General features: G+C 41.3%; 1 protein-coding gene across 1 annotated transcript in view; it reads right to left on the bottom strand.

The window, feature by feature from the left end:
• Positions 1–8,970: 8,970 nt before the first annotated feature.
• VTCN1 (V-set domain containing T cell activation inhibitor 1) overlaps positions 8,971–10,458 on the bottom strand; it is a 36,670-nt gene continuing 35,182 nt past the window's right edge. The window contains exon 8 of the mRNA XM_061168434.1: positions 8,971–9,095. Within this exon, the coding sequence (XP_061024417.1) occupies positions 8,971–9,095 (125 nt within the window). The remainder of the gene's footprint in view (positions 9,096–10,458) is intronic.

The raw sequence follows: 10,458 nt of genomic DNA, 5'->3' as shown, positions 1-10,458 counted from the left end.
ATCTGGGTATAGCTGGTAGCCAATAATTCTCAAAGTTTGACTTGTTCCCTCAAATTGTTATACTTCGGAAATATTCTAGCTTTTGGCATCCAGAGTTGAGCTTCCCTAGATGTGGCGTACATTGTATCCTTGCCTTTGTACTTCAGGTAATACGATGCATCTGTTGTCTGATGCATCTGCACACACCGTGTACTCAGAGACAAGGCCAAAGAAACAACGTGGGCTGGGAGTGGTTGCATTTTCAGTTTACTCTCTGAGTTTGAAAGTGAAAGTCGCTCAGTTATGTCTGACTCTTGGAGACCCCATGGACTGTATAGTCTGTGGAATTCTCCAGGCCAGAATACTGGAGTGGGTAGCCTTTCCCTTCTCCAAGGGATCTTCCCAGTCCAGGGATCGAACCCAGGTCTCCCGCAATGCAGCCAGATTCTTTACCTGCTGAGCCACAAGGGCCAGCATTATTCTCTTCCTACAGAAGACCTTTGAGAACAAGCTGGGAATGCAGCAGAGATATTTCAAAGTCCCCTGGGAATTTGCCCTTTGGCAATTAAAAATTTTCTTAATATTTTACTCCTCTACCAACTACTAGTATGATTTTGGGCAAATTATATAGCCTGAGGATAGCTAATTACCCACACTTTACCCTGGGCCTCTGGATCTTCATCTGAAAAGTGAAAGGACTAGGAAAGAGGATTCTGAAGTCCTTCCACCTCCTAAGATTTGAGAGTTTAATAATTCCTGAGTAGTAAAAATCAGATTTTTTTTTTTTTTTGATACTAGGGCAATGGGTTTGTGCACTGATATGTATTCTCCCTCAAATGGGAGATTTGCCTCAAGCCTACTGTATATTCCCAGGTGGAGACTTGGCAGGCTGGTAAAGCCTAATGTAGTTTCCTTAAGAAAACTAGAAACTAGACCAAGTCACCTTGCCTTTGTTCATAGGCTCCTATCATTTCCACTCATTCATTTATTCATTCATTCAACAAATATTTATTGAAGGTCTGCTGTGTACTAAGTACTAATCTTTAGAACTTGATCTCATGCTTTTTATCCATTTTCCCTTAAACTAATGTTCTTTGACAAACTAGGCAGACAGCAGCATAGGAAATGTATATTTAATCCTTCTCTTGAATGGTCAGAACTCTAAAGTCAAGTTTTCTATAACAAAATGTAATATAAGCACAATTGGTCCAAAGTGCCAGGGAGGGCAGTATGCGCCACGTGAAAAATACAGGGAGGGAGTTAGAAACCAAACATCTTTTCTATCAGAGCTTCACTTCTCAGGGTCTCATTTCAAAGGTTCATTGCCCTTGCTTTTGGAAGTCTCTGCTTCAAGGAAGTTACATGGTTTTGTTGCCTTAATTTGAGTTTTGACTAGGCAGAGTCCTGAGATCTAAATTCAGAGTGAGAGAACTTGGGATGAAAATCAGGCAACACTCTCACCAGACTTGGTTTGTAGAGTAGGAAAAAAAGGAAAGGCAAGTGGAAGCTCCAACCAGCTGAGGGTCATCCCATCAGGAATTCCTGGTTGCTTGAAACTGAGTTCTGGCTCTCTGTGCTGAGGCAGCAGCCAGAGAGACAGAAGCTAATGCCTAATTTTAGGAGGCAAACAGGTTTGTTTGCTTGCCTCTTTTCTAGATACTTTTCTACTCTGCGTCAGAGTTTCTTAATCTCAGCCCCACTGACTTTTGGGGCTGCGTAATTCTCTGTTGTAGATGGACGGCCTGTGCATTGCAGGAGGTCGAGCAGCATCCCTGGGTCCTGTCCAGCAGATGCCAGTGGTACCCCCACGTTGTGACCACAAAATTGTCTCCAAAATTTTCGAGTGCCTCTGGGGGTGGCACAGAATCACCTGGTTGAGTCCCCCTGCTCTAGATGCTGGTGAAAACTGAGGTGATCACTGTCTGCTCAGGATATAAAGACGAAGCCTCAAATCTTGTGATAACCTAGTATCACACACGGTCAAGATGAGAGGTCCTTTCCCCGGACCATTCAAGGATAAACGTCATCTGAGAAGTAAAATAGCATCAGTTTGTTTTAAAAATAAGGTGCTGACATAGTTTAGAAACTCAGTGTCACCCAACTACATTTTTTATGTTCAAATTATGATCATTTTCTACATGTTTTTCTTGGCATTTGTCAGGTGGGAGGAGATGCCAGGGCACTTTTGCATTGAAAAGTGAATCATTTGACCCTTCATTAAAATGTATGCGTGCATGCTTAGTCACTCAGTCGTGTCCAACTCTTTGCGAACCCATGGACTGTAGCCCTCCAGGTTCCTCTGTCCGTGGGATTCTCCAGGCAAGAACACTAGAGTGGTTTGCCATTTCCTTCTCCACAGGATCGTCCCAACCCAAGGATCATACCTGGTCTCCTACACTGTGGGCGGATTCTTTAGTCTGAGTCACCCGGGAAGCCCGCTAAAATGCAGCCACCTCTAAACTGTGAAGTGGCGGCACATTATCAACTTCTAACTGAATCCACTACAGTTTAATTTGTGGATTATAAAACATGGATATAGTGCAATCAGAACTTTCTAGAAACTTCCTCAGAGCACCATCACAGCAATATAGCTGAAGATTCAGAGACAAAAGAGATGCAATATCCTATTATCTTACTTCTTGGGTGGGGATGGTGAAGTCCCTGAGATATGGGGATACACTTGTCCCACATGCATTTTACTTGGTAGTATTAATACACTTCTCTAGTTCAGATGAATTATTTCTCAACTTTTAATATATGTCTTTGAAGATAAATTTATCTTGTTCATATTGAAGTCTTCTGTGGGTTGCTTTTGGCTTCTTTTTGCTTCTTGATCTTATTTGTTCACTCCTGAGTTCTAGACATGAATTCATTTCCCCCCAGAAATATAAAACTAGGTCATATCTTGTGGTGAAATAGTTCTGCAGATTCCTGGGATTCTGAAAATAATAGCAATAAGATACCATTACAACCATTCAGCAAACACTTATCAAACACTGAAAGTCTCCCTTCCACTGTATGAGTATATTTCTTGTTCAGAAATGGATTTGTTTTTCTGTCTTTTGATGATATTCTATTGAGGCTGCATGGTGTCATGGGTCACTAGGGGAAATGAGATGACTTGAGTCTCCCCTTAAGAAAGGGGATCATCCTCACAGCAAACAGAAACTGAGAGAGGAGCTATGGGCAAGCTCCTAGATGGAAGCAGAAAGATGACTTCTATCTGAGTTCTCAACCAAGGAACGTGTGCGACCTGAAGTGTCATCATCAGTTATAATGTGTATCTCAAGTAATGATCTCTTCACTTATTTTTTAAAAAATGATTTAAGGTTATCCCCCTATAGTTCTAGAGAGAAAGAAGTGAAGCTATAGCTAACCAGGTGACAGTATATAACTCTTTGCATACTGCATGTGAACATATATTCATGTATGTCTTATTTTATTTAAAAAAGATTGCAAATCCCTGCTCTAAGGGAATACAAGATAAAGATGAATAGGCTATACTTTATAGGTCAGATTATCTAGTTATAGTATATTAAAAACTCATTTACAGTGTCATAAGAATCAAGGAAGGAAGAAAGGGTTCCTTCTAATGACATCCTCAAAGGATAGTTTCCTCAGAGAAACCTCTCTCCAGTGACAACCACGGAGTTTGGAAATGATGGAAACTGGTAGGTTTCCTTACAAAAAAATCTCTTCTGTTCACTGCACCATAGTGTTTGGAGAACAAGAGAAAAAATGAAAAGCAGGTCAAGAGATCCCCAGCCAAGGTGGTGGAGTAGAAAGACCCTGAGCTCATCTTCTTTCATGGGCACACCAAATCACAGCCATTTGCAGAACAGCCATCAGTGAAAAAGACTGGAATCTACCAGAAAAGGTCTACAACTAAAAACGTAAAGAATGCGCTACAATGAAACAGGTAGAAGAGGCAGATTCATGATGTGGTGAAGTCCCCTACTCCGAGGTGCGTGACCCAAAAACTGGAGGATAATTACCTTGCAGAGGTACTCCCAAAAGAGTGAGAAATCTGTGCTCCACATCAGGCTCCCCAGCCCAGGGGTCCTACACTAGGAAGATAAACTTCCAGAACACTTGGCTTTGAAGGCCAGCGGGGCTTACTTTTAGGAGAGCAAAAGAGCTGGGGAAGAAAGACTTCACTGTTAAAGAGTGCACATAAAATCTCACATGCTCTGGAACCCGGGCAGAAGCAGTAATCTGATATGAGCCTGGGTCAGACCTACCTACTGATCCTGGAGAGTCTCCCAGAAAGGTAGGAAGCAACTGCACATCACCCTGGGAATACAACTGCTGATGGCAGCCACTCTGGGGAGCTTCTATCATGTGGACACTGACAAACGCCAGTGTGAAATTCTGCCTGTAGCTCCTTAGCACCAAGACCTGGCCCCACTCAACAGTCTGTAAGAGTCAGCAGTGCTCGGATGTCTCTGGCCAAGCAACTAACTGGGCAGAGACACAGCTCTGCCCATCAGCATACTGGCTGCCTTAAGACTACCTGAGACCATGGCTGCCTCTGGATGTGGCCTTACCCACCAGAGGGCCCAGGACCTAACTCCATCCACCAGTGGGCAGGTACCAGCCCTAGAATCCTCTGGGCCTGGATGCTGCCTTCCAGGAAGCCTGTTCTAGCCTCAGGGCCAGTTTCAACCACAAGGGGGCAGACACTACATGCAAAAAAACCACAATCCCAAAGCCTGCAGACCTAGCCTGCCTACCAGCAAGTCAGACCCTGCCCTGAGAGCCAGATGGGCCCCAGCCCTGCCCTCTAGCAGGCCAACACAAACTTTGAGACACCCAGACCCTGGTCCCAATGGTATCAGGAGTGCCCCTTCCCCCTCCCCCAACAATCCAAGACCAGCTCTGGGCCCTGCAACCAGATTCCAGGACATAGCTTTGCCTACCGGTAGATTGGCACTGACACCCTTGCTCTCACTCACCAGACAACATTACCAGAGTTCTTTGGACCCTGACTCCAGCCGTCCATGACCCAATACTAGCCCTGGGTCCCCCTGAGGTTCTGTAGTCAGCTGCCTCTGTAGCTAGCAGCCTCGACTCATGTGGATGGCCTGTATGCCAATTGGATCAGGGGCCAACCAAGCCTACTAGACCTCCCACATAGCCAGCCTGCAACAACAGGAGGACCCATGCAACCCTCATATAAAGTACTCAAGAGCATATAGTTTGGGTGATGAGAGGTGAGTGTGCTGTTGGGACACCTAAGAGGTCTCCTACAAAATAGCACTTCTCCAAGGTGGGAAAATGTAACCAACCTATCAGATACATAAAAATACAAATAGCTTGGCAAAATGAGGTGACAGAGGAAGATGTTCCAGACAAAGGAACAAGATAAAACCTCAGAAGAACAATCGAGTGGAGCTAGGCAATCTACCTGGGAAAGAGTTCAGGGTAGTGACTGTAAAGATGATCAAAGAAATAGGGAGACAGTAAGAGTGAAAAGTTAAAGGTTTTTAACAAAGAGAAAATATATAGAACGACCAAACAGAGATGAAGAATAGAATAGCTGAAATGAAAAATACACCAGAAGGAATCAACATTAGAGCAAGTGATGGATGAGTGAACTGAAAGACTGTAGTGGGAATCACTGATGCTGAACAGAAAAAAGAAAAAATGAAAAGAAATGAAAGAGTTTGAGAGACCTCTGGGACAACATCAAGTGCACTAATATTCATGTCCCTGAAGGAGAAGGGAGAGAGAAAAGGACTGAGAACATATTTGAAGACATAATAGCTGAAAATTTCTCTACTCTGGAAAACGAAACATCCAAGTCCAGGAAGTGCAGAGAGCCCCAAGCAGGAGCCAAAGAGGAACATATGAAGACACATTGTCATTAAAATGGCAAAATCTAAAGGGAAAAAATATTAAAAACAGCAAGGGGAAAGCAACAGATAACATACTAGCAAATCCCCAGAAGGCTGTCAGCTGGCTTTTCAGCAGACACTCTGCAGTTCAGAAGGGAATTGCACAATATGTTTAAAGTGGTGAAAGGGAAAAACCCACAACCAAGAAACTTCTAGCCAGTAAGACTCTCTCCTTCAGATTCCATGGAAATATCAGCAACTTCACAGGCAAGCAAAAGTTCAGCACCACCAAACCAGCTTTACAAGAAATGTTAAAGGAACTTCTCTAAATTAAAAAGAAAAGGCCAAATCTAGAAACATGAAAAGTATGATAGGAAAAAGCTCATAGGTAAAGGCAAACATAAAGGTAGGAAATCATGTCATGCACAAAGCTAGTAGGAAGGCTAAAAGACAAAAGCAGTAAAAATCATCTGTATCTTTAGTAAGCAGCTAAGGGATACATAAAACAATGAGATGTGAAATGTGATATCAAAAACAGTAATCAAGATGGGAGGAGAGCCCAAATGCAGAGTTGTACTTTGAAATTAAGAGATCAGCAGCTTAATACAATCATGTGTATATTTTATTGCTATTTAAAAGCCTCATAGTAACCACAAACCAAAAACTTATGCTAGGTACACAGAAAAGTAAAAGGAATCCAAACATAATACTAAAGATGGTCCTCAAATCACAAGAGGACAAAAGAAGAAAGGGGCAAAAAAGCCTTAACAAAAAGAACCCCCAAACAATTACAAAAAATGACAATAAGAATATACATATCAATAATTACTTTAAATTTAAATGGACTAAATGCTCCAATCAATAGACATAGAGTGGCTGGATGGACAGACCTGTATGTATGTTGCCTACAAGATACTCACTTCAGATCTAAAGACACACAGAGACTGAAAGTGAGGGGGAGAAAGATATTCCATGTAAGTTGGAATCAAAAGAAAACTAGGATAGCAAAACCTATATCAGATGGATAAACTTTAAAACAAAGACTGTTATAAGAAACAAGGACACTATATAATGATCAGGGAATCAATCCAAGATGAAGATAAAACAATTGTGAATATATATGCACCCACCATAGGAGCACTTAAATACATAAAGCAAATATTAATGGATGGAAAGGGAGAAATCAGCAGTAACTCAATAATAGTAGGGGACTTTAAAACCTCACTTACATTAATGGACAGGTCATCCAGACAGTGTAAAGTCTCCATTTGGTCTAATGTGTCATTTCAGGCTAGTATTTCCTTACTGATTTTATATATATTTATCTAACATTTAATTTGAAAGCATCAGAATACATATTCTTTTCAAGCACACGTAGAACATTCTCCAGGGTAAAGCACGTGCTGCTGTGTGGCAAAGCAAGCCTTGGTAAAATTTTAAAAATTGAAATCATGTAAAAACATCTTTTCCAATCACAATGCTATGAAACTAAAAGTCAACTATAAGGAAAAATGACTACCAAAAAAAAAAAAAAAAAAACCAAACCCACCACAAACCCTCCATGTGGAGCCCAAAGAGCATGCTACTAAACAACCAATAAGTCAATAAAGAAATCAAAGAGGAAATAAAAAAAAATGCCTGGAGATAAATGAAAATGAAAACACAATCCAAAAATCAGTGCAAACAAAAATCTATACAACAAAAGCATGTTGTTTATAGCAAAACAAGCTTAACTCAGGAAACATGATCTGACCTGATCCCCACAGCAGCCCCAAAAGAAAGGGTTTCCTCTAATTTAATTACTTGCAATTTTTGTAATCTTTGCAATTTTTATAATATCCATGTACTACCTTATCCATGTATACAACATTATATTTTTAATTCAATCACTATTTTTTAAAAATAAATGTTTTTTTGTTTTTTTTTTAACCATACTCAAAAAAGCAAAGCAGCTAACAGATTTTTGCCTGCCCTTGAGGACTTATCTAGGCAAAGAATATATGTGCTTTAGAGAGTATAAGGTATTACAAATTATACAGGCTCACCAAGGTGATGTGAAATAAGAGGACCATTAGGAAATGGGTGAAGGAAATGTGGGCCTGAATTTACCATAGAGTAGAGATTTCCAAGAAGGGAGACACAGGGAGCAAGGACAGAGGGCAGTAGTAGAGAGCCGAGAGAAGGAGGAACCTTAGGAAGAAAAACTTAGAGAACTGTGACCGCAGAGCTGAGGACTTTAACTTTGATGTGACAATGCCCTGAGAGTCACTTTAGGTTGCAGAGTAAAGGAATGCTATGATGAAAATAGCATCTGAATTTTTTTTATTCTGGCACCGTGTTGCCTATCACCTGAAAGAGAGGAAGATAAGTACAAGATTCTAGAACTAGTTGGGGCATAAAATGATGAAGCTGGATTAGGGTAGTCTGAAAGACATGGGCAAGGACTGTACAGCTTGGGATCAAATTGACCTGAGGACAGATGGGGGACAAAAATAGCTCTAAGGTTGTGAGCCTGGTGCATGGTGGTGGTCACTGAGTAATGCGGTAGTGTTGACTGTGACTTCATAACTCGGCGGTGTATGCAAATTCTGCATGCAGAAGAAAATTTAGGAGGAAGTGTCCTACCAATAATTAGAGCCAAAGGACTGAAGGGACAGCGGGAAGTCTCAGCAGGAAGGCTAGTTGGTGAGCGCTTTGTCAAGTCTCTAGTCCACAGGGGCTTTGTTGGGGGGTGGGCATTGCTGGGTGGGGAGAAGCTGCTTATGTGATTATGCCCATGTTTCTTTGTGCAATTCAGAGTAATCAGGGCCAAATATCTCTTTCTCTCCAGTAAGACGTTTTCCTTCAAAGATGACTCAATAAATGAAAAGGTGTTTGAATTTATACAAATATTTGAATTGTATAGAGTTGCTTTTCCTGTAAGTCTGTCAATGAGGTCTATACTCGTTGTTAACAAATGCTTACCTTTTACAATAGCAGTGGAAATAGTGCCTGCTGCCCTGACATTATTAATGTTTCTCTCTGAGGCTGGGGGCTGCTTGATTCTTGATAGGGACACAAGCACAAACATATGCAGAGGATCCCCAACACCATTTGTGATTCATCTCACCTGTCATACGAATGGCTTTGCATGTTTCTGTGTGACCAAGGTCTGTTATTTTAGCATCAGATAAAAGCAGAGTGGCAAGAGTGCCCAGTCTATGCCAGAATAAGCAGAGACACACAGGGAAGCCTTTGAGTTCAGCAGCTGTAGGTGGCTTCGCCTCTTAATCTCTGAGTCTGTAAAGGAAGAGAAAAAAGTTCAGGATCATAGAGGAAAAGGTGATGTCTTCTGCATGTGGCTGGTTAACAAAGAAAAGTACCCCTAAAGCAGAACACGTTGTTCCTAATATAACTTGTGCCCTAAGTTGGGGGGAATTTTGTAACCCATTCTCCACCTTTCTGTAATTAGCTTAAAAGCAGAGCTTTCCCTTTCTTGAGAGATGTTCCATTCTCTCTTCCAGTCCAGTGAGCACTCAGCCAAATGAAAAATGATGCCAATAAACAGATTGCTATTGGTTACCAAATAAAAAATAGGCTAAACCAACAGCTACCGCCAGTCCTTGGTTTCAGACACATTTTTTTCCCTCTAGACGGTGACCTTTACAGGTTCTGTGTCATTTGCTTTCATCACAGCGCCACCAAGTAATGAGAAAATATTGTTCTCATTTTGAAGTAGAGAAAGGCAAAAGTGAAGAATTAAATTACTCTTTACTCTATTTTCTCCCTAGATAGTCCAATGTCATTTAGTCCATTTCAACGCTGACACTTAATAGCTGTGTGACTTCAGGCAAGTTTAGGCAAGTTAATCTATATGTGCTTCAGTTTCTTCATCTATAAGATAGGGCTAAAATAATAATCAACTTCTTAGGGTTCTTATGAGGATTAATGAATTAATACGTATAAACACTTAGAACAGAACCTGGCCCCATAGTAAGCACTCAGTAGGTATGAGCTATAAAAACAACAGTAACCCCACTCAAGCCTGATAAACATTACCTCCATTAAGTTGATCATTTCTAAATCCACCTCCTTAGCCCCAATTCTGTCCTAAATTCCCCATCTGTATTTATAGTTACCAGAGTATGTCAGTTTAAAAATGTAATATTCAGCAAATAGTTTTGAGTGCCTGTTGTTTGAATTCAAAGGAGTCTAATAAACACCCTCTCCCCCACTGAGCTCTGAACCAGTTAATGAGTAAGACCAAAAAAGTGAGGCAACTGGAAGACTAAAATCACCTTTGTTCTTGATAAAGCTGATAATAAAGAATTAGGCTTTGTCTGCAGGGAAGTGGGCTGCATGCATCTTAAGACCCGGGCCTGCTTTCTCCTGCAAGGGCAAATCCTGCCCCTGAAAACTGATGACTCAGAGGAGCTAATTTCTGGTTAGCTAGAGAGAAAGGAACATAATTCCTTGTGTTATAGAATAACGCAAGCAGCTCAGCTCTTGTGTTGAGCTACTTATGCTTCCCCTAATAAACTCACTGATGGGGTGAGTTAATTCCTCCTCCTCTGAGAAAAAGTGAAAGAAGGGAGAAGAGAGAGACTAGAAGGGTTACACTGGTGGTAGAGGTCTCTTCCCATGGAAGAAGTCTGTGGCGTAG

Source organism: Dama dama, chromosome 20 (assembly GCF_033118175.1).
Source record: "Dama dama isolate Ldn47 chromosome 20, ASM3311817v1, whole genome shotgun sequence".
Lineage (NCBI taxonomy): Eukaryota > Metazoa > Chordata > Mammalia > Artiodactyla > Cervidae > Dama > Dama dama.
Note: the sequence above shows the minus strand (reverse complement) of the source record. Positions and strands in the feature narration are given on the sequence as shown.